We start from the raw sequence: 24,245 nt of genomic DNA on the forward strand, positions 1-24,245 counted from the left end.
TGTATTTGATCGTCTTTGAGGCATTACCATGTTAGTTTAATGAAATAAATAGATCTGTAAGTGATAAGCCGTCCAAAATAATAACTTTTGACCAAAAGTTTCCTTTTCTTTAAATCACACTTCAGAACTTCCATCAGGACATGGCCCATCAAGATTCCAAACATACTATGTATAGGAACTTGTGCGTTGAGATGGAAAGAGGCTTCACTAACTATATCCCCCTTGATTCTGATTCAGCAGGTACTGGATGATATGTGTTCACGTGACCAAGTGTCTTAGAAAGTTCCTAAGTTTCTATCCCCCATTGATTGTAGAACTGCTAGGGTTTTACCTACTTCCAAGATCCACAAGGCAGGAAATGTGGGGAGGCCCATCATTTCTGGAAATGGATCGCCCACTGAACACGTATCATTGTTCATTGACACTTTTCTCAAACCCGTCGTTCCACAGATCCCGTCATATATCCACAACATGCCAGACTTCCTACGAAAGCTGGAAAACATCAAGAACCAGATTCCCAGCACAGCCATCAATGGGACCAAATACTAACATTCCCCACAAAGAAGGTATTCGTGCCTGCTGCTCTACCCTCGTTCAGAGTGGACACACAACTCCATCCACTAGCGATATTTATGAGACTTGTAGCCAACCAAGAACAATTTCTCCTTTATTGGCAAACACTATCTACGGGTACACGGCACAGCTATGGGCACTCGCATGGCTCCTTCCTTTGCTTGCCTCTTCATGGGTAACCCTGAAGGGGGCATGCTTGCTTCAGCACCATGTCGCCATTGGATCTTGGAGATACATTGATGATGTATTTTTCATCTGGGACAGTGGCAGTCTAGACATCTTCATAACAATATCAATTCTTTCCACAGGACAATTAAGTTCACTTCAGAATTTTCCCACCATCAGACAAACTTTCTATCAATAGGGCCCACTCCGTCCCCATAAATCTTGCACTCAAGGAGAAGCCCACCCTCCCCTCCCCGCCCCGAAGAAACTATCCCCAGGGTTCCCTTGGTCACCACTTTTCAGGCACGTCTTCCCCCCCTCCACAAAATCATCAACGACAATCATCATATCCTCTGCTCTTCAGACCCCCTTGCCAGTGCCATCCCAGACATCCCACTTTTGGCCTACAGGCGTCCCCGCAACCCACATAGGGACAGATGTGTTGTTTGCCAGAACCATGTCCTGGAATCTGGGCACTCCTCTGGTACCACCCACAGAACCAAAGGCACTATCACTTGTAGCTCTTCTAATGTCAGATGTCTTATCTCTTGCAGGGTGTGCAGTGTTTAGTGTGTCAGAAAGACCAAGGGCACTCTCGAGAAGTGTTTCTATGGCCACAGATCTAAGGTCAACACCAAATGACTAGATACCCCTGTGGGCCACTACTTCAACCTTCCTAACCATTTTATGTCTGACATAATCTTACAGGGCATAGAATCACTTAGGCACCATAATGATGCTTTTTGATTTAACAGGGAGAAGCTTTAGATCAAATACGCACAAGGCCTGAACATCCAAGGGGGAAACTACTAATTAACAATCTTTTCTTTCACTCTCTATTGTCTTCAGATTATTAACCCCCTGTCCAGTTTGTTCCATTGTATTTTTTCTTTGATCTCTTCCCACCTTACATCCCTTTGTTGTTCAACCATGCCTTTCATGCAGTCCCCTTGCCCAAATCACTCGGGAATCATTTTGAAGTGAAAAGAAACATGTTTTTATTATTTCCAAGACCTGAGGATCTCATTTTTGATGAAAAATCGCGGGTCAAAATTTTGAAAAAATCTGCAAGGGGTTAGCCTTGCAAAATAAGCAAATTTTGGCCAAAATTTCACTTTTCTCCAAATCACTCAGGAATCATTTTCAAGTGAAAAGAAATATGTTTTTGTCCTCTATGAAGCCTGTAGATCCTAATTTTGATGAAAAATCGAAGGTCAAAATTTTGAAAAAATCTGCAAGGGGTTAGCCTTGCAAAATAAGTAAATTTTGGCCAAAATTTCACTTTTCTCCAAATCACTCGGGAATCATTTTCAAGTGAAAAGAAACATGTTTTTATTATTTCCATGACCTGAGGATCTCATTTTTGATGAAAAATCGCGGGTCAAAATTTTGAAAAAATCTGCAAGGGGTTAGCCTTGCAAAATAAGTAAATTTTGGCCAAAATTTCACTTTTCTCCAAATCACTCAGGAATCATTTTCAAGTGAAAAGAAACATGTTTTTATTATTTCCAAGACCTGAGGAACTCATTTTTGATGAAAAATCGCGGGTCAAAATTTTGAAAAAATCTGCAAGGGGTTAGCCTTGCAAAATAAGTAAATTTTGGCCAAAATTTCACTTTTCTCCAAATCACTCAGGAATCATTTTCAAGTGAAAAGAAATATGTTTTTGTCCTCTATGAAGCCTGTAGATCCTAATTTTGATGAAAAATCGAAGGTCAAAATTTTGAAAAAATCTGCAAGGGGTTAGCCTTGCAAAATAAGTAAATTTTGGCCAAAATTTCACTTTTCTCCAAATCACTCAGGAATCATTTTCAAGTGAAAACAAATATGTTTTTGTCCTCTATGAAGCCTGTAGATCCTAATTTTGATGAAAAATCGAAGGTCAAAATTTTGAAAAAATCTGCAAGGGGTTAGCCTTGCAAAATAAGTAAATTTTGGCCAAAATTTCACTTTTCTCCAAATCACTCAGGAATCATTTTCAAGTGAAAAGAAATATGTTTTTGTCCTCTATGAAGCCTGTAGATCCTAATTTTGATGAAAAATCGAAGGTCAAAATTTTGAAAAAATCTGCAAGGGGTTAGCCTTGCAAAATAAGTAAATTTTGGCCAAAATTTCACTTTTCTCCAAATCACTCAGGAATCATTTTCAAGTGAAAACAAATATGTTTTTATTATTTCCAAGACCTGAGGAACTCATTTTTGATGAAAAATCGAAGGTCAAAATTTTGAAAAAATCTGCAAGGGGTTAGCCTTGCAAAATAAGTAAATTTTGGCCAAAATTTCACTTTTCTCCAAATCACTCAGGAATCATTTTCAAGTGAAAAGAAACATGTTTTTATTATTTCCAAGACCTGAGGAACTCATTTTTGATGAAAAATCGAAGGTCAAAATTTTGAAAAAATCTGCAAGGGGTTAGCCTTGCAAAATAAGTAAATTTTGGCCAAAATTTCACTTTTCTCCAAATCACTCAGGAATCATTTTCAAGTGAAAACAAATAGGTTTTTATTATTTCCAAGACCTGAGGAACTCATTTTTGATGAAAAATCGCGGGTCAAAATTTTGAAAAAATCTGCAAGGGGTTAGCCTTGCAAAATAAGTAAATTTTGGCCAAAATTTCACTTTTCTCCAAATCACTCAGGAATCATTTTCAAGTGAAAACAAATAGGTTTTTATTATTTCCAAGACCTGAGGAACTCATTTTTGATGAAAAATCGCGGGTCAAAATTTTGAAAAAATCTGCAAAATTAGTAAATTTTGGCCAAAATTTCACTTTTCTCCAAATCACTCAGGAATCATTTTCAAGTGAAAACAAATAGGTTTTTATTATTTCCAAGACCTGAGGAACTCATTTTTGATGAAAAATCGCGGGTCAAAATTTTGAAAAAATCTGCAAGGGGTTAGCCTTGCAAAATAAGTAAATTTTGGCCAAAATTTCACTTTTCTCCAAATCACTCAGGAATCATTTTCAAGTGAAAAGAAATATGTTTTTGTCCTCTATGAAGCCTGTAGATCCTAATTTTGATGAAAAATCGAAGGTCAAAATTTTGAAAAAATCTGCAAGGGGTTAGCCTTGCAAAATAAGTAAATTTTGGCCAAAATTTCACTTTTCTCCAAATCACTCAGGAATCATTTTCAAGTGAAAACAAATAGGTTTTTATTATTCCAAAGACCTGAGGAACTTATTTTTGATGAAAAATCGCGGGTCAAAATTTTGAAAAAATCTGCAAGGGGTTAGCCTTGCAAAATAAGTAAATTTTGGCCAAAATTTCACTTTTCTCCAAATCACTCAGGAATCATTTTCAAGTGAAAACAAATAGGTTTTTATTATTTCCAAGACCTGAGGAACTCATTTTTGATGAAAAATCGCGGGTCAAAATTTTGAAAAAATCTGCAAGGGGTTAGCCTTGCAAAATAAGTAAATTTTGGCCAAAATTTCACTTTTCTCCAAATCACTCAGGAATCATTTTCAAGTGAAAACAAATAGGTTTTTATTATTTCCAAGACCTGAGGAACTCATTTTTGATGAAAAATCGCGGGTCAAAATTTTGAAAAAATCTGCAAGGGGTTAGCCTTGCAAAATAAGTAAATTTTGGCCAAAATTTCACTTTTCTCCAAATCACTCAGGAATCATTTTCAAGTGAAAAGAAACATGTTTTTATTATTTCCAAGACCTGAGGAACTCATTTTTGATGAAAAATCGCGGGTCAAAATTTTGAAAAAATCTGCAAGGGGTTAGCCTTGCAAAATAAGTAAATTTTGGCCAAAATTTTTTTTATTATTTCCAAGACCTGAGGAACTCATTTTTGATGAAAAATCGAAGTTCAAAATTTTGAAAAAATCTGCAAAGGGTTAGCCTTGGAAAATAAGTAAATTTTGGCCAAAATTTCACTTTTCTCCAAATCACTCAGGAATCATTTTCAAGTGAAAAGAAACAGGTTTTTATTATTTCCAAGACCTGAGGAACTCATTTTTGATGAAAAATCGAAGTTCAAAATTTTGAAAAAATCTGCAAGGGGTTAGCCTTGCAAAATAAGGAAATTTTGGCCAAAATTTCACTTTTCTCCAAATCACTCAGGAATCATTTTCAAGTGAAAAGAAATAGGTTTTTGTCCTCTATGAAGCCTGTAGATCCTAATTTTGATGAAAAATCGAAGGTCAAAATTTTGAAAAAATCTGCAAGGGGTTAGCCTTGCAAAATAAGTAAATTTTGGCCAAAATTTCACTTTTCTCCAAATCACTCAGGAATCATTTTCAAGTGAAAACAAATAGGTTTTTATTATTTCCAAGACCTGAGGAACTCATTTTTGATGAAAAATCGCGGGTCAAAATTTTGAAAAAATCTGCAAGGGGTTAGCCTTGCAAAATAAGTAAATTTTGGCCAAAATTTCACTTTTCTCCAAATCACTCAGGAATCATTTTCAAGTGAAAACAAATAGGTTTTTATTATTTCCAAGACCTGAGGAACTCATTTTTGATGAAAAATCGCGGGTCAAAATTTTGAAAAAATCTGCAAGGGGTTAGCCTTGCAAAATAAGTAAATTTTGGCCAAAATTTTTTTTATTATTTCCAAGACCTGAGGAACTCATTTTTGATGAAAAATCGAAGTTCAAAATTTTGAAAAAATCTGCAAAGGGTTAGCCTTGGAAAATAAGTAAATTTTGGCCAAAATTTCACTTTTCTCCAAATCACTCAGGAATCATTTTCAAGTGAAAACAAATAGGTTTTTATTATTTCCAAGACCTGAGGAACTCATTTTTGATGAAAAATCGCGGGTCAAAATTTTGAAAAAATCTGCAAGGGGTTAGCCTTGCAAAATAAGTAAATTTTGGCCAAAATTTCACTTTTCTCCAAATCACTCAGGAATCATTTTCAAGTGAAAAGAAATAGGTTTTTATTATTTCCAAGACCTCAGGAACTCATTTTTGATGAAAAATCGCGGGTCAAAATTTTGAAAAAATCTGCAAGGGGTTAGCCTTGCAAAATAAGTAAATTTTGGCCAAAATTTCACTTTTCTCCAAATCACTCAGGAATCATTTTCAAGTGAAAAGAAATAGGTTTTTGTCCTCTATGAAGCCTGTAGATCCTAATTTTGATGAAAAATCGAAGGTTAAAATTTTGAAAAAATCTGCAAGGGGTTAGCCTTGCAAAATAAGTAAATTTTGGCCAAAATTTCACTTTTCTCCAAATCACTCAGGAATCATTTTCAAGTGAAAACAAATATGTTTTTGTCCTCTATGAAGCCTGTAGATCTCATTTTTGATGAAAAATCGCGGGTCAAAATTTTGAAAAAATCTGCAAGGGGTTAGCCTTGCAAAATAAGTAAATTTTGGCCAAAATTTCACTTTTCTCCAAATCACTCAGGAATCATTTTCAAGTGAAAAGAAATATGTTTTTGTCCTCTATGAAGCCTGTAGATCCTAATTTTGATGAAAAATTGTGGGTCAAAATATGCAAGGCTTAGCCTCTAATAAAACTGGGTTTCAGAGATTTTTCTGAACAACAGGCTCTCAAAAGTATGTACACGTGTAATTGAGATTAAAGTTTAAATATTGCAACATAAACCCTTGCAGATTTATCTTGTTTAAGCAAAGAGATATTGCAATTGCATTTTCCTCAATTGTCAGGAGGCCCGAACTTTTTCTACATTTTTCCAAAGCATTCATTATTTTAAAACAAAAATACCATTCCATGGATTAACTTGGCCTCTGAACCAATATCAATCAAATAATGACAAAAAAAAATAAAATGATTCTATCTAAAAGGTTTTCTGATAAATTCCAGTGAATCTTTAAGAAAACAAAATGACTGAAAAGAAGTCATTGTGGCTTCCGAGATGATGGCCTTACCATCCGAAAATTGCATCTTAAGAAAGGCCTAAAATATTGCTTAGTGACCATAAAAAAGTTTGTTAGACGGTATTTGGACAAAAAATATCTTTGTGGACGATACGAAACCCCAAGCTGTCCATAACATAGCATCTACTTGAAGTACATCTTCAAGACATTGAAATGTTTTCTCTTACCATGGTTATCTTTGTGTTGCCTTTGCCTCTTAAAATATAAAGCCTAGCCACAAAATAACTGAAGTAATTGCTTGTACAGAGTGCTGTGTCCTTCAGTGTAATGAGAACAGCTGATGTCTACGTGCCAATCAACAGGCTTCGTCCTTCGGCCATTAAGGATATGATCTCCTCATTCATGGCTGACACCTTTTAATAGTGGATGTCGCCGGCCGTGACCAGCTCAAACCACTGTCTCAGGGCATCGCTGAGAACCTCCGGCATGGCATTGATGTCCTTCAGGATGATGTAGAATGGAAACGGGAAGTGTTCCATGTAAGAGTTGATCTGAGGTAGCTGGCCCGGACCGCCGAAGATGGGCACCTTGATGTCCAGAATGGAATCCTACATTTCAAATGAAAAATTACTAGTGTATTAAAGACTCGGGCAAAAGGGCTTCGGTGGCCTGATAGTGGCCGGAAAGTAACCCAGCAACTGCCCCTGCCAGCGATCAAGCAACTATACCCCAGTTTCACAGCAAACTTTGAATCAGGCAACAGAGGCTTTACATGGCAGCCATCTTGCAGGGCATTTCTTTGTTCCATAGGGAAACCTCCTCTGTGCATACCCTGTGGAACAAAAGCACTGGTCTGCAAGATGGTAGCCATGCCAACCATCCACAGGAAAAATTCTAGTATCTGTAATCAGCAGGCTACTGCAAACTTCTTGTTCTCTTTATGTCAGACTTCATTTCATAAAGGCCATTCCATTTTAATACTCGGCATTACCGTTTTGTTATCATGATGTCAGCATTGCTGAAAACTTCTTAACGCCCGAGAACTTCCCTTGAAATGTATATCTATTTGACTGAAGTCATTTCACTGCTTTGATACAGGTTCACCAACAGGTGCTAATTAGCACTGTAGGCAGTACTTTAAACTAAAAAGTGGCAGACCTTATTTTCTGGATTGTCAAGTGCCACGAAGACCAAAAAGATGTTGGCATCCCTGGCCCGCCGCACGGCAGCTTTGACTGCCTCCACGCCCTCCAGAAACAGGCCCCGCCCATCTGAGACAATGAGAAGGAGCTGGGATGTCTCCAGGTGGCTGCTACCCGTCTGCAGGCGGGATCGGGCGGCGATCATGCTGGCAGTTGCAGAGGTCAAAAGCTGTAAGTGCACGATGGGGAGAAATGCAACAAAACAAATCAAACTTCTGGTGGGAAATTAAGGAAATCGTATCAATTTCTGCAACTGTTTTGACTTAATAGAGGGCCACTTCTGTAGTCTTTCTGACAGTGTAATCAATGTTTGAATAAGAACTCTGACAATCTGGTGACATGGGTGTTTTTGTGAGTGTAGGGTGTGAATTCACCCCCCTCCAACTAAAAAATGAAACAAAAACAGGGAGAAGAAAGAAACCAATTCTCGTAAGAAATTGAGGATTGACCCCTTTTGCCTTTGATTTGTCAGCTTGCTGTCAATTAGTATTTTTCAAAGACTGAGCAGTGAACATTACCATAAAGAAGTGAATGCTAAAAGTGACCAAGTGCACTGTCAGTATTACTATCTTTCCAAAGCTTTAATGAAGCCGCTGCGTTCTTATCCTACCAACTTCAGCTAACTGCTTATGACCAATAGAGAAAGCTCTACTTGCAACGAGACCAAGTCATAAATTCTGAACTTGGCTCTCACTGCCCGATGCTTTAGGTCGCATAAAATGTACATGCACCCACGTATTGGAAAGTCAGTTGGATTGGGTTTCAGGGATCAACAGATGAAAAGTCACCAAAATTTATTGGCATACTTATTTATTGACAAACTCGACTGACCTGTGCTACTTTGGTCTTGTTCTGGGAGAACGTAAACTGCCGCAGAATCTTGGCACCGGATTGGTCGGTGAACTGCTCATGGAACGGGTGCAGAAGCTGCACCGATTCGCCAAAGCTAAAGGGCGGGAGAATCGTGTACAGTGTTAGGAGGGCCAGAGAGAAAGACGGAATAAATTACTGGGGCAGAATGTCAGCATTTCGAGCCTTCAAGCCATTCTTTGCTCATTCCTGCTCTCTTAATATCTGCTGTGACCAATATGCACGCACACCTCATATGTCATGATTGCATGGGGCATGCACTTGACTGTACCAACTTAGTAATGGCCCCAAAAAAGGTAGACCAACGACTGCAACCCATGTCAACATCTGCAGGGGCGCGCAGTGACTCTAGCTGTATTGGCCAGAGAAGTGATTGTAATCTCACTGCACATTAAATTTCCAAGAAGCTAGAAGAATTGCATCTCTACAGTTGCCATGTTTGAACATTACATGCATCACAGAAAAAGGGCAAATTTCGGGTGAGACTTAACTAAAGCGTAGCAAAATTTGGAGAAAGATCTTTAAAGTCACAGAGCTCACCTGCAGACAGCCAGCTCTCCTGCCTCAAGCCAAGTCAGGGCATTACTAATGACTGCTAGTGACTCGAAGGCAAGCTGTGAATTGATGAAAGACAACACCCATACAAATGGAAATGGTTCTTCTCAATCTCTCAACATTCGTTAATAATACTACGTCTTGAACAATTTTCCAAAGAATGTTTCCTGAGATCACTGAAATCCAACTACATACTACTTATCAATGATGTGTATTCTTTTTCTGCAACCGGCAGGGACTCTTGCGTTGTGCAAGAAAGAGGCTCAAAGAGCACTGACATCTTTAATTTAGAACACGAACAGTGGATGTAAAGGCAATTTTGAAAGATAAAATCCAAGTCTCGCTATTGAGCTCTAAACAATGACAAGGAAAAGTCAAGACCTGACTTCTCACTATGACACCGCTCCCAAGACAAATGTTCACAAAAAAGGCCGCGGCTTGTTCGTCTACCTGTTTTGATCGATTGTCCGCCATGCTCGACGAATCGTCCACGGCCAGCAGTATCTGGTACTGCCTCTTGCTGGGCTTGGTTCGCCGCAGCCAGATCTTGTCCTTACGGAACCCACTGGCGATGTAGGGGATCACCTTACGCATGTTGATGCGCTTGCCGGTGCGGAAGTCACCTCTGGAAAGGGAAGCAGCAGTCAAGGAAGAGTTTGTTGTCAAAATAAAAAGAAATAAGCAATGAGCCAATGTGGCTTGAAAGATTGATGTTTATCTTTGGTTTTAATATGTAGCAAATGACAGCTGAGAATATTTCTATTCCTCATGGATGGGATTCCCTGGGAGTTTCTGCCACCATACTTTATTCCTTGGTGAGAGGCACGTTAGGGTAAAGTAACTTGCCCGAGGACACAGCACTTGCCCAGCAGCTGGATTAGAACATCTAACCCCAAAAACATCTCACTTTGTTGTTCACAAGACAAGTCTGGCTCCCAGGACAGGTTAATAGTTTACCTGAGCTTGGAAGCTCGTGTCGGCTCCAGCACCAGCCTCAGCTGCTCGCAGAGGTCACGAGCTAGGCCAGAGGTCAACGACTCGTAGCGATGCCAGGTTTCCTGAGCTTCTCTCTCCTGGAATCGGAATAAATTGATGAAACTACAATAACAAGGAATTTGTAGCCCATTACAAAACAAGTTCTTGTCCCCTGTAAGTTTGAGATGACGTGTGCTAGTGGATATAAAAATATGCACAAAAGAGTGTTACATCTGACATCCAGTTTTAATTTCAGAGCACAGAACATACTTTCATACTTTCAAGAAAGAAAATCCTGTGCACAGGAAACCAAGACATACAAGAAAACCTACAAAAGTTCTAGTACAGCACTGAAGGGATGACAAAGTAGAGGTAAAAGTTCTAGTTTCCCAGAACAGTTCTTAATAACGTACTTCGTCAGCTGTGCCCTGCTTTTGACTGAGCAGGCTCAGTTTTTGCTCCATCTCCTGCCGCAGTGCCTCGTACTCGTCTGTTGTCATGACGTGCAGCTGTGCTGCATCTTGGGATATCAGGTCAAGGGTCGTGTGTATGGTCGAGGCATGAATTTCACCAGTGTCCATCGGATCTATGAAGAAAAATGATGTATACTCTTGACATGCAATACAGCACTACCTTGTCATTTTCAACATTTGTTCAGACAGTGTGGGAAAGCCAAATGGAAGAGCAATTCTTGCACAAGTTATAAGCAGAAGGAGAGCATACCTCTGACTCTTGTGGCTGTGCCATCATCTGCTACATCTCCTTCTGGCACATCTGAGTTTGGCTCACTTGTTTCATCATCAGCAGTCTGTCTTTCCCCCGACTTGATCTTAGTTCCTGGAAGCTTGTCCATTCTCTCCGGATTCTTTGTCAAGAAGGAAAATTTGAAAAGTAAACTTCTGATTGGTTTTACCCTCTCCCTGATCTCGAACAAACTCTTCACGCCAAAATACCTCAAGACATACAGCAGTCATAAGTTTCAACTCACATCTTTCTCTTCTTTCTCATCATCAAGTGGTTTAATTTCTTCATCTGTTTCCATAGCAGCCGTGTCCTCCTCCTCCTGATTGGGTGTGGCCTGTTCCTGCATCAGCTGGTCCTCCGATGCCACGTCCATCATTTGGGTGTCGTAGTGGGAGGAAGCGTCCTTGATGTGCTCGTACAGATCCCAGGTCTGGTCCTGGTCACTTGGCTCACTGCTCTGGTTCTATTTTAATAGGGAAGAATTTTGTTTTCAATATATATTATTCCAAAGACTACAAACTTTGAGAGCCTAGACACTGATTCAGTCGAAAACAATTAATGTTCGTGAGGACCCAGTTGGTTTAAAATCCAGCAGTGGAGACTACGTAATTTGGAAAGAACCAACCAACACGGAAAGAGATTTTTCTCTTATACGCAATAGCAATTTTCAGAAAACTTGGACATTTGGGACCTGTCAAGGAAAGTTTTAAATGATTTGATTTGAAATTACCAAGAACTAGGATGAGAGGCAAGAATTATGATGCCCACTCAAAGGCATTGCCTAAAGAAAGAATTTGGGTCGCATCAAGGTAAGAAAAGGACAGTTAGGTGGGTAGAATGTTGGGGCAGTTTTTAAAAATTCACAAGTTACAAATCTTAAAAAAGATTCTGACATTGTCAAATTGGGCAGAGATAATAACTCAGGCCTGGATAGCTCAATTGGTGGAGCATGCAGAGTGATTGATGCAGAGGTCGGAGGTTCAAATCCTGCTTAAGCCGACTTCTTTATTAATCTATAGTAAAGATTGCGGTAACACCATGTATTTATCTCTTCTTTGAGTATGTGTGGTTCTGAGAACAACCGGGGAATAACTCGACGTTTCGAACAGTGTACTCTGTCCGTCTTCAGGAGACTGCAGGATTCTAACTGGGAGTGGAGCTTATATGGTGTAGAGAGGGATCCAGATGTAGGGATTAGCTCGGTGATACTCAAAGAAGAGATAAATACATGGTGTTACCGCAATCTTTACTATAGATCTAGTTTCTTTCACCATGAAAACCTTTTATTCTTTATTAATCTTTATAATTGATTGACAATGGTCTCATTTCCTGGCCAGTACCTCTTCCTCTGCTCCCTCAGTCTTCTTCTCGGGTGCATCCATGGTCCTCAGACGTTTGTAGGCCTTCTCCTCCACTGAACCCAGGCTGCGCTCTGCGTCCGAGTGCCCCGGCCTCCGCTTGTAGCTCTGCCTCTGTTCAGACTGGTTCTGGCGCGGGAGTGTCTGGGAGGGCACAGCACCCTCGTGGCCCTCCTTGAGAGAGGATTCGGCACTGCCAACATTTTCTTTCTGTTAAGGAATCGAAAAATCAGCAAACAATGAAATGTAGACTTTTAAATGGGTGAAAGAAATCCTTGAGATGGGCACTGTTGTCCAACAAATAGAACTTAAAAGTTTGAGTGACTAGATTTTCAGAACTTGGTTCCATTCCTGGTTTCAAATTCCGAAACCAGCCCAAGTCAACCGTAAGCTGTTATTAGAATTGAATCAACTGCAGTATTTGAAATGGTTGAAGCTTTGAAGGCACAGTAAGAGGTTCTACAGTAAAGAAAATAACTCTCTTTCTCTTGAACTGGACAAATAGTCGACTTTCTTTTCTACCTCTCTGTTCTTCTCCTCCTCTGATTTCCCAGCCTCCTCCTGGGCGACCTGCTCCTGCACCGTCTCCGTCTTCTCCTGCGATCTCCCGTAGTTCTCGGCCGGTTCCGGCATGGCCTGTGGATGGTGTGCCCGATCCGGTTGGTAGTCTGCACTGGAGTCTTCTGGTATGGGTTCATCATCATCTTCCTGCAAAACAGAAAAACATGCCAAGAAGAAAATGCTGGAGCTCATTTGGTGATTGTTTGCCAAGAAATCATCAGAACTAGAGGGGAAAGTTCAATCGGTAGTTGGAACTTTTACACCAGTAGAAAATCCTTAACTGCAGTTGCAGGCTGAACAACAGAATCCTTAAGTTACTTACACTAGACCAAACAGTCCAAAAAGAAGAACTCATGTTTAATTTATTGCAATACTTCGTACTTAATTTAGAATATTTTACAGTGACAAATATCGATCTTTGAACTGCAGTCTTGAAAAATGTGCTCAATCATCTATCCTTGAAAAGCTGATACTAATTTTGATCCAGTTGTGCTAGTGTCAGTGATGAATAAACTCTCACATCACGAGCTGAACATGCTGATCGCTGCTTAATTGTCAATGGGAACAAAGGAAGGCATCCTTGTGTTTTGCCCAAGTTCAACCAAACGATCAAAGTCGCCATGAAACCGGGCTGTTTCTGCCCACATCTCACCTGTGGCTCCAACCCTACCCCTCCCTTCTGATCCCCATCCGCTTCATCAGCGTCCTCTCCATCTCCGTCCTCCCGATCGTCCCTCCCCGCATCCTCCTCCCCTCCGCTCTCGTCCTCTGCCCCCTCCCCACCTTCCTCCATCCTGGGTTCGCTCGGTTGGTCCCCTTCGTCTTGGTTCCCTTCTTCACGCTCCTCACCATCTTCCTTTTCGTCCACAGCATCCTGGTCCATCCCGGAGTCTTTTTGGTCGGGCAGTTTCGTCTCAATGTCAAACGGATTTGCCTCATCTATTGATTACAACAAAAAGAACACCATTTGGTTTTAAGCTCCTTGGAATTTGTCTTCCGTCGAAAGCAGCAGACCCCCCCTCCCGAAGATCCTAAGGCAGAAAAATAAGAGTAACTATTTCCTCAATGTTTGTGTAAAGTTATAGTATCAAACAAATCAACGCCAGTTGATTCTAACAATCTAAACCTGCAGAATCCAACACCTCCATCAGCAGAGTACTAGTGGATACAGGACTCCAAATCAACGCCAGTTGATTCTAACAATCTAAACCTGCAGAATCCAACACCTCCATCAGCAGAGTACTAGTGGAGACAGGACTCCAAATCAACGCCAGTTGATTCTAACAATCTAAACCTGCAGAATCCAACACCTCCATCAGCAGAGTACTAGTGGATACAGGACTCCAAATCAACGCCAGTTGATTCTAACAATCTAAACCTGCAGAATCCAACACCTCCACCGGCAGAGTACTAGTGGATACAGGACTCCAAATCAACGCCAGTTGATTCTAACAATCTAAACCTGCAGAATCCAACACCTCCATCAGCAGAGTACTAGTGGATACAGGACTCCAAATCAACGCCAGTTGATTCTAACAATCTAAACCTGCAGAATCCAACACCTCCACCGGCAGAGTACTAGTGGATACAGGACTCCAAATCAACGCCAGTTGATTCTAACAATCTAAACCTGCAGAATCCAACACCTCCACCAGCAGAGTACTACTGGATACAGGACTCCAATTTTACTTGACATGGGCAGTGGCTCTGCTCATGTACAAACTGACATGGAATGTGCCGTATGGGGTGTACGATTTCAGATCGTGAGAGGCTTTCAACAAAACACGTCAAGGAATTCAAACGGTAACTAAGGTGGATCACGATGGCGATGAAGGAGGTTTCCAGCCAACAACATTCATGGAGTGATCTAAAAGAAGTCTTCCTTATGTTACGGGTTGGAGTGACAAGCAAGCAGATTCCAGTTTCAAAAGTATGAAACTGAGATTTAGGCTGCCAGGCCATGCATGCAGATCAACATAATGGTTTCACTGTATCAGGCCCAGAACTGACCAACTGACCTCCTCAGGCTGAGTGGGCGAGTCTTTACGACGGCTACATTTGTATGCAGGAGGTTTAGGATTTGAGTCCAATCCAAGCAAAATTGATTGTGAATTTTTTTTTCCCCAAAGCTCTCAAGACACACTGCTTTATAAACCACGTTGGCAAAGGGCAAACTCACTTTCAAATTTCTCTCTTCTCAAGTAAAAGGTCCCCTACTCTCACCTTGGTTTTCGGTTGCCCCTTCTTCATTTTCGTCATCCATCTTCCCCCCATCCAGATTGAGGTCGTTGGGGATGTCCAGGTCTTCGGGGACGGGAGCTTCGGGCGGCTCGTTAGCCTTGCGTGGATCGACCTCGTCGTCATTGAACTCACCCTGAAATGGACCAACAAATGTTGTTACCACTCCAACCGACTCTTCATGTTTTTACTGTTGGCAACACATGCACTTATAAACCTTTGCTCCCTCTGCACAAAATTCTTTGAATCGTTTGGGAAGTTTTGGCAGATTCTGCAGAATTGAGAAAGTTAGAGCCCCACCACTGTTACACGGCCTGGCGCTTGATGTCCCTTGAAAGTCAAAGTGCAATGAATGTACCATAATATAGTTTCATCTCACTGCATTAAATCTAACAAATTCACAACGGTTCCCTTCAAATGTGTATGAGGGTACATTTAAAAATGTCTCTTACACGAAAAAACCCAGACTGAACTTCTTAAACAATTTTCATTAATAACCACACCCGGAGATAAAATATAAAGGACATACCTTTAGGACTTTTGAAGTGTAAACAGATTTTCAAATCTCATGATTCTTGATAAAAAAAAAAACCTCTACAAACTAGTGACACCTGTATCCCCACACCTTACCTCATCCTGTGGTTCCAGGTTGTTTGGTTTCTGGTTCTCGTTGTTCTCTCCCATTTCGTCTTCACCTTCCTTTCCCTGTTTCTCATCGTCCCCTTTGTCATCTGCGGCTCCTACAGACGGAGACGGGAACTCTTCCATTACAAGCAAATTTTTCACCACCTCCAAGATTTTGAGTTGGGCAATTTTCAGGTGGGACAACCCCTGGTCCACAACACAAGAAAGACAATGATGTGCCCGACTGGCACCACAACAAAATCAGTAAAAGTTAAATTTCAGGCAGATGGACTAATGAAAAGGTAATTCAAGGGTTCGAGGTTCGAATCCAGATTCAACCAATTTGGGGGGGCGATGCAAGTTTCTTTTTGTTTTGGATGTTAAATGAGATGCATACCTTTGTTGTCATCCTTGGCTACCAAGTCCGTCTGCTTCTCCTCTCCTTTGCCTTCTCCAAACTCCTCCTTCTTCTTTCCATCTTTCCCCTCTTCATCCTCGTCGTCCTCTTTGTCACCCCACATTCTCTCGTCCAGCGTGTCGGCCCCTGGCTGGTCCACCTCTCCCATCTGTTTGTCCATCTCGTGTTCGTCGTCACCGTCATCCTCGTCAGAGTTTTCGACATCTGAACAGGCACAATACCAAAATTCTGCTTTTGCCACTGCTGAGCAACATTGGGTAACCGGTCAAAAATGCTGCACGACACATGCTGCTGTTGGCCGGTACTCTGGCAATTCGGTTTCATTGGACTCAGAGAAATCCCTATTGATGTATGATAGACTGAGTCCCAAACCATCACTGCCGTCAATGGCTATGGCTTTTTAGCCTTGGAGTGCTACTGGAAATTAATGAAGCCATAGACACAAAATAACCAATCTGGACGTCTTCTATCTAATGTTAAAGTAGCTTGGTGATGTTTGACCACATTAAGGCATTTTGGGATCTACAGTCCCCCCAAACTCCCAACAAGCCATTCCTGGTCATACCTTTGGCTTCCGCATCGTGGAGCTTCCCTTGGAAATCCTCCGACATCTCGATGCCTTGCTCCTCATCCTTGACATCGGGCTGGTTGGAGAAGTCTTGCTCGTCTTGCTTCTCACCAGGTTTCTTGGTGTCTTGAACCTGTGAGGATTTACCAAACATGCTACTGAGTCTCAGCACTTATCATTTTCCCTGGATATATTATGCAAACAATGGAATCATATCAGGCCAAAACACCAACAGCAAGGCATGGCGGTAATCTTACTCTCCAAAACTTGTGCCATCTCGCATTTCATTCATTTTACCATTGAACGAATTTTTAGTTGACACAAACAAAAAGGGCCTGACGTCGTATTGGACCACGGTCAAATCAGTTGATCGAGAGTACCACACATGTCCACGGCAAGTGGCCTGACCCAAGAGCCAACGGCTTCCATGATCCTGCACGTCTGAGTCAGCTGCAGCCGCAACTCATAGCCACACCCTAAGTCTCAGTACTACAGCATCTATGGCATTGATGCACCTTGACAGTGACCACTGTTGTGTGCATTGGAGGGCCAATGCAAGAACTCAACCGTTTTGTACGCATTGAAATGAAAACAACGTTGGAAATGTACAACCTCTTTCAGCCCTACACCTGTTTTTTTTTACCTGTTCCTCATTTTCAATCTGATCGCTGACATCCTTCATTCCTTCCCCTTCCCCGATGCCACCTCCTTCGATGTCTTGGAACTGGGTGGCTCCCTCCCCGCCAACCTCGTCAGAATATTCAGCAGGTAAACAGAAACCCTGGAATTTGGGAAACAAAAAGGCAACAACATAAAAAAAAAATTATGACGCCTATTTTGACACTGAAGCTGAGGTAGAATTGATGTGCTTGAGATTTGAACAGGTCTGAAACGAAGATAACAAAGCAAGATATCACTTTGGCAACCCTGGAATGGATAAACTAATACGACTATTGCAGAGGCAACATCAGCTCTGACCACATACACTATTTGAGTCTCCATTAAAAAAAAACAGAACTGTTCATCTCAAAGTCACTTTGATGATCAAACTTCTGACTTCAGCTTCCTGTGGAAGAAGTTGGTTTTATTTCCAAACGCCCTGTAAACAAATATTGTGCACAAGAATTCCACAACGCCAGATACCGCAATTCTGGAGGTCACACTTTGGCAGCTATAATCGAAAACTGAACTAAAAACAAAACTCCTTTGACCTACTGGAAAGCTTGGACTGAAACAGATCCCATCTACGCAGAATGATAAACCCACAGTCAAGCTGACATGTGCTTGAACTATTTTTCCAAAGTACTGTACCTTTGCAGCCAGCTCAGAAAATATTCCAAGTAGTACGGACAGCAGTTTGCATGTCGTCCTGTGGCATGCGACAGTCTGGTTCAGGGTGAAGGCTACAAGGCCAAGGTACTGATGAAGTACGGGTACCAGTCTGAGAGTGAGAGCAGTGCAGGCATTGAATTCCTGCAAAGAAGAGGGGAGAAAACACATGCAACTCTCAGACTTTCAAAATGAAAGATCCGATGAAGAGAGATACCAAACGTTATACTTCAAAAAAACCTACAGCTACCATTTCAAATCAATTTCTCTACATACCCAAATTCCCCTCGTTGAATGGCAGTCGTCCCTCATCTCTCTGAGGTCCAACAACAATGACCCCATGACCTTTGACACTCGACCCACGTCAAGGGTGACAGCATCTTGGCCCAATGCAGTGCTGAGATGCTTGACGAGGTGGCCCTCCTGGAGGTCAAAGTCTTCTTCCTCTGCAAGGGTAACAAAATTTGAATCAAAAATAACCAAGAAACTTTCTGGTATTCCCTCGCGCTGCCATTTGGTTATGAAAAATTAGTTTCACTGGTGCGCCGTTCAAGTCAGCCATACCTTCCTCAGTGGTCTCCCTTTCTGCCGAGAGAGTCTCCTCCAGCGGTGGCTGGCTGCCTGCTTGAGTCGGGCGGTGGGATTTCACAATGCCCTGCACAGCCAAGAGAACGCTGGCTAGAACCGACTCAGTCCGATTAGCAAAATCTGTCAGCAATGGACCTGAAACAAGACAACGCTACATAACCTGAATGTCCCAAATTACAGGTGCGCGCATCAGTTGTCAAGGTACAGCAGTTTCAGAGTCTAAATATCCTGATACTGGAGAGATCTTTAGTTCACATCAGTAGCTCATCTGAAAAGCTCCAGATTACACATTGCTTTTTTTAAAAGAACTTGGTTTCAGCCAATTTTGACGCCTTTCTTAGATGGAGCTGAAAAATATCTATAAAGGTTTGATTAAAAAAGTCTTTTGGCAGTGCTGGCTGACCAGACAGTAATTTGAGATCTATTTATCTGCAATTGTTCACATTCAATTCTAACTTGTGCAAGGAGTTCCCACTCAACAATAGATATCTTGGCAACCTACCCTTCTCTGCCGTCTCCATTTCGTCCTCGTCCCCTGGTTCCTCCTCTCCTCCTTCCCCAACGCAGACCAGCCAGCGTTTCCAGCGTGCGTACTGCAGCACCGTCTGCAGCAGTCTCTGCCTGGTCTCTGTCAGCGTAGTCGCCAGGTAGGATCTCTCCCCACCCCGGGGGAGGGTGAAGAGCTGCTCCAGGTCGGCAAAGGCATCCGAGACCATCTCCAGCTTCTCAAAGGTGTCGTCTATGAGTTGCAAGTCACTCCTATTAGGATTTTAAGCAAAGGCGTTATGTTGGGTTTCCACATGACGTCAGTTCAATCGGAGTCAGTTCTTTTGGGTACTAACACAGCACATTTCTTATTACAGGTTGGTCAGTACCTTCAAAATGGCCACTGTGCACGTGCCTTTTAAGAGGAGCTGCCAAGACTTTAAAACAGCTCTTCCTTTGAGCGAAATGAGTTTTTCAAGAAAATGAAGTATAAATCGATCTTTACTCAACTTTTCAATCAGATGAGATGGTTTATTTTGCACGAAGGCATCATTACAAAAAACCTATCGGTTGACCACAGGACAGGGCCATCCGACTGATAACAGCGACATGTATTGAGTGAACAATGGAGGGGGTGTGGCTCCACTGAAACCACATAGCCTTGGAAGTAATGCAATAAAAAGCATTTATCAGTTAGAATTGGCCACTTGAGAGCACTTAACCTGATAGCCAACCGATAATAAATGTATCGGTCGGACAGTGGTGTCTGACACCCTACCCAATAAGAATTTTGAAATGGTGCCTAACTGGCTGGAAATGTACTATGGTAACAAGGAAAAGCAAACATGTTGAAATGTTTGTTCCTGATGGAGCTTTAGAGCTTTCTACTTTGCTGAGGTTTTTTGTACTCACCAGAATAGCAGAGAAATATCGTGATCCTGTACCAACTGGCTGGCTCTTGGCTCAACTGTCTGGTTTGCCATCTCCAGAATACTTTGGCATTCCTGTAGCAGTGAGGAAATACATCCACTGCAGGATTAAAAGGCAACCTATATTCTACACAAATGCGTATTTCAAAAGTCTGTCACAAAATACCACTGGCTATTGTCCAACCATAATGAACTTGGCACAAATCCACTGAATAAAAACTGTTATATCCAAATATCTGCAAAATATCTGGATACTATTGAGCTATTAGCAAGCAACTTAATAAACTCAAAGCATCCAGATATAACTAAGTTATACATTTACCATCAATCACATGAAAATGAGAGAGCTCAATAAGATACTTCAGATATGGGACAGGTTTACAGAGATAAAGTTACATTATATGTACAGCAAGTCCCGACATCTTTGCAACTGGCAGAGACCTCGATCTAGTTGTACAGTCAAGATTCTGGGCACAGTCTTACTTGTAGTTTGTCCCTTGTCGCCACCCACAATTCATCTCCCTTCCTGGCAGTATCCATGGCAGCCAGCCATTCTCTGGGCAGTGGGGTCGGAGCTGGAGCCCCTTCCAACTTCTGCGGGCAGCAGTCCAGGAGTAGGAGGTACTGGCGGGCTGTCTCCCGCGACAGGTCGACCAGCTCCTTGGAAGTTGCGACCCAGGCAGCCGTGCTCTCCTGATGAGGCAGCACGGGGTCGTTGCCACGGTGATCTGCAGGGACTTTGAGCTGCCGCAACTGGTTCAGCACAGATCTTCCAAAAATACAATTATAAAAATTGGAATGTGACTAAAAGAGACAAGATGTGCAAGAAGTATCCAACTACATTGATCTTCTTATAGACTTACAACAAACAGAATTTTTCTTGAATTTTTTCCCCGATCTATTGGTTTCATTCTGACAGCTTGTGTGCCTGAATGCTGATGGCAAAACTAGGGCCAAAAGCTCCATACATTCCTTGACACGTTTAAGTGCTGACCAAAGATCACTTGAGAACCAGTCATGGGCAATATAGCATTTCAGCTGGTACCCATTCATGCCAAGTCATTACATCTTGTGCACTGCACAAACACAATTCTGAGTCATGGCATCCCAGCTTCAAGTGTGAGCTCTTGGTATCTGGCACGTGTCTGTCTTTGTGCTGAGACGGGGCCGTTTTGCTCAGGGTTTTCAAGCCTTACCTCATCTGTACCAGCCCCTCGGTGAGGCCGACGATGTCTTGTCTCTGTGTGGTGGCCAACAGCGAGAGATGCTCCGTGAAACCCTTGCACCGCTCAATGTTGCCGATGCCCAATTCCTAACGAGAGAAGACAAATTTGTAAAATCGTTTCTGGTGATGAAATCAAGGATTGCTGAAAAATGTCCCAGGCACTGTAGCTGGCCAGCCTGCGGATACCTGTCAAGAGGAGACAGTGAGAGGAAGCTACAGCTTTAGAGGTGGGAGAAGAAGCCAAAACAATCTTCTGAGTGAAACCCACTGAATCAGATAGAAACAAAACAACCAGTCCATATGTGGGCTGACCTAAGGCTGTGTCCAAAACAGCCTTCCAGAGCTAACTACGGCTAGGTTTAATGTCTTGGTGTCTCAACACATTTCTCATGAAAGCAAAGTCCTTGACCTAGCTCTAGACAACAGATTAGGAAGCAGCCTAAGAATCAAAACCGGGGCTGAGGAGGGGAAAGATCAGGAAAGAACCACCATGCCAATCTGGCTCCCTATAAATATCTAGACTGGCAGTTCCATCGATCACCTTGGAAACTGGATTAAACTTCTCAGCATCCAGATCCATGGAAGTTTAACTTTCAGGAATAGGATGAAATCCCAAGCTATCAGAGTGCATCACAGGAGAAACTCTGCACTCACAATCAGGTCAGACACATGCACTTAACATCTCTTTGACTAACGAAGTGTTGTGACTTTACAAACGGCACATGCGCATCAAGTTTAAGCAAATGACCATACACACAAGTGCAATGCCACTAAAAATGCACTGTTTCCTATGTAACACTTGGCACAGGGGAATCTTTGAGTACCTTGGAAGGCGCAGCTAGGGCCGCCTCCAAAGCAGCCCTTCTGGCTATGGACTTGACAAAATGATGCTGGCACCCTGCCCAAAAGGAGACTGTCTCTGAGTGGCCGAAGCTGAGAAGAAAATTGAACAGATCTTTAAAAAATTGACCACATCCTAACAAAATGAACCATGTAATGGCAACACCTGCTGAAACATGCCTTGTAGGTTTTACAACATTTACCTCATCATTGCATCCTCTGTTTCCAAAGCAACAGTAAGATCCACTGGCGGTAGCAACATGGCTTTGTTCTGATTGGCTGGTCTGGCCAATGTCAGACCCTTCTTGTAAGACAACCCTGGAGTGATCAAGAAAAATCAAAAGAGAAATTACTCAGACTGGCACTGCCCCCTACCCATAAAAAGCTTCCAGATTTTTTGGAAGCCGGATAACCATGATGGACCTTTTGACCTTTTCGAGGGAAGTGTTTTTCACTTTATATAAGTGAAAGACAAAAAGCTCTTGCCGGACCTCCCCCCCAGCAGGCAAACAGATAGGTATCCGAGGCACAAACTGACAGACACCAGCACATCCAACCCTAAACAGAGTATATGCGACTTTTCAGCGAGACTTATCACATACCAATGGTAGTCAGGTATCTGAATAGATCAGCTAGGGCCTTCCTCTTCCTCTGCTGTATGCGATGAACCTGGGTCTTCTGTTTCTCCTTATCCGCTTCCTGCGACCAAGAAAACAAGCACCTTAGCTGTATGGAACTTGGCCAAATTTACAATGCCTGTTCAACATGTTCTTGCTCTTACAACTGCATTGGTGCAATCCAGTTACTGTTTTTAGGAATTGTACGATTGAGTATTTGGGAATGTTGAGAAAAAGATTAATCCACCAAAGTGAAGAAATATATCTTGCCATGGGTACCAGAAACAGCAGTGACCAAGTGGTTCTTTGACACGTGTCAGTGTAATTTCAAGATTTCGTTCAACTTCTGCCAGTCCTACCTTTGAGACATCTAAACTCTGCAGCTCTTTGACACCAGACACAATTTCTCCTACAACAAATTAATATACAAAGTAAGAAAAGTATGATGCGACTCCAACTCTTTCTGACGCTGAAATACGAAAAACTTTAGTGACTGGATCACAAGTACACCTACTTCAAGGCTTACAGTGCCAGTTGTATTACCACACTAAATAAGTTTGTTACAACAAAAATTGGAAAGAAGTACAACTACACAATAGCACATTTTGTGCACATTCCAAGGAAAATGTGTTGTATATACTTCAATCTATTCCCTTAACTTAACTTTGAAATGACAGCAAACCTTTTATGTGCCCTTTACTGACAAGGAGTTCACATAACAGACTACTGAACTCCATCAAGTCCACAAAACAGAAACCTGAAAAGGCAAAAGCAAACTTGGCATTCCCCCCAAAAAACTGACATTGAAAAGCTTAGGTCCATACCTGTGAATTCATCCACTGCCACCGTGAGAGCAGGATAGGGGCATTTCTTAAAGACAGTAAGACATAGTTTGGTCATACGAGGCAGGAGGCTGGAGAGCCTCGCATGCAGTGACTTATCAGTGATCAAACTGGTGGCAGCAGGTGGGATAATCTCTATGTAGCTCTGTCAATAAAAAGAAAACGAGAAAACTGAGAAACCTCCATTTTAAGACTTTTAAGGTATACCGTACATAGACTTTGTGCAACAATTATGCCAAAATAAATATGTTACCATGAACTATTGTATGCCCTAACAAACTATGAACTATGCCCCAACAATGCATTGGATAAGCTGAGCAATAATTAAAATTTTTGGCATCAGGTGGGATAAAGAGTGAAACTATTCAACTTGGTGGCAGAAGGTGGGATAGGAAGTAAAACTATTCAATTTGGTGGCAGCAGGTTGGATAAGGAGTGATATTATTCAAATTGGTGGCAGCAGGTAGAAAAGGAGTGAAACTATCAAAATTGGTGGCACCATATAGGATATGAAGTGAAACTATTCAAATTGGTGGCAGAAGGTGGGATAGGAAGTGAAACTATACAAATTGGTGGCATCAGGTGGGAAAATGGAGTGAAACTATCCAATTGATGGCATCATGTAGGATATGGAGTGAAACTACTCAAAATTGGTGGCAGCAGGTGGGATAAGGAGTGAAATTATTCAAATTGGTGGCAGCAGTGGAGACCATCAGTGAAACTATAAACCAATGGCAGCAAGTG

At 41.8% G+C, this 24,245-nt stretch overlaps 1 protein-coding gene and 1 pseudogene across 1 annotated transcript in view; one reads left to right on the top strand and one right to left on the bottom strand.

Moving 5' to 3' along the window:
- Nucleotides 1-252: 252 nt before the first annotated feature.
- LOC147796708 (uncharacterized) lies at nt 253-957 on the top strand (annotated as a pseudogene).
- A 1,088-nt stretch (nt 958-2,045) lies between these two features.
- The window catches only part of LOC110987966 (midasin-like), an 81,619-nt gene continuing 59,419 nt past the window's right edge, over nt 2,046-24,245 (bottom strand). Inside the window, exons 67-95 of the mRNA XM_022251145.2 lie at nt 23,484-23,646; nt 23,019-23,068; nt 22,645-22,741; nt 22,246-22,360; nt 22,027-22,135; nt 21,174-21,289; nt 20,461-20,746; nt 19,961-20,052; nt 19,065-19,321; nt 18,539-18,697; nt 18,251-18,420; nt 17,957-18,118; nt 17,289-17,426; nt 16,643-16,778; nt 16,057-16,281; nt 15,666-15,775; nt 15,021-15,171; nt 13,450-13,736; nt 12,759-12,944; nt 12,219-12,446; nt 11,123-11,341; nt 10,858-10,999; nt 10,548-10,720; nt 10,117-10,232; nt 9,610-9,784; nt 9,145-9,218; nt 8,566-8,680; nt 7,691-7,903; nt 2,046-7,140 (exon numbers count right to left, since the gene is read on the bottom strand). Of these exons, the coding sequence (XP_022106837.2) occupies nt 6,949-7,140; nt 7,691-7,903; nt 8,566-8,680; nt 9,145-9,218; nt 9,610-9,784; nt 10,117-10,232; nt 10,548-10,720; nt 10,858-10,999; nt 11,123-11,341; nt 12,219-12,446; nt 12,759-12,944; nt 13,450-13,736; nt 15,021-15,171; nt 15,666-15,775; nt 16,057-16,281; nt 16,643-16,778; nt 17,289-17,426; nt 17,957-18,118; nt 18,251-18,420; nt 18,539-18,697; nt 19,065-19,321; nt 19,961-20,052; nt 20,461-20,746; nt 21,174-21,289; nt 22,027-22,135; nt 22,246-22,360; nt 22,645-22,741; nt 23,019-23,068; nt 23,484-23,646 (4,656 nt within the window). The 3' untranslated portion in view covers nt 2,046-6,948. The remainder of the gene's footprint in view (nt 7,141-7,690; nt 7,904-8,565; nt 8,681-9,144; nt 9,219-9,609; nt 9,785-10,116; nt 10,233-10,547; nt 10,721-10,857; nt 11,000-11,122; nt 11,342-12,218; nt 12,447-12,758; nt 12,945-13,449; nt 13,737-15,020; nt 15,172-15,665; nt 15,776-16,056; nt 16,282-16,642; nt 16,779-17,288; nt 17,427-17,956; nt 18,119-18,250; nt 18,421-18,538; nt 18,698-19,064; nt 19,322-19,960; nt 20,053-20,460; nt 20,747-21,173; nt 21,290-22,026; nt 22,136-22,245; nt 22,361-22,644; nt 22,742-23,018; nt 23,069-23,483; nt 23,647-24,245) is intronic.

Source organism: Acanthaster planci, linkage group LG15 (genome assembly GCF_054643075.1).
Source record: "Acanthaster planci isolate LZ-2023a linkage group LG15, COTS_SCS, whole genome shotgun sequence".
In the NCBI taxonomy this organism is placed as follows: domain Eukaryota; kingdom Metazoa; phylum Echinodermata; class Asteroidea; order Valvatida; family Acanthasteridae; genus Acanthaster; species Acanthaster planci.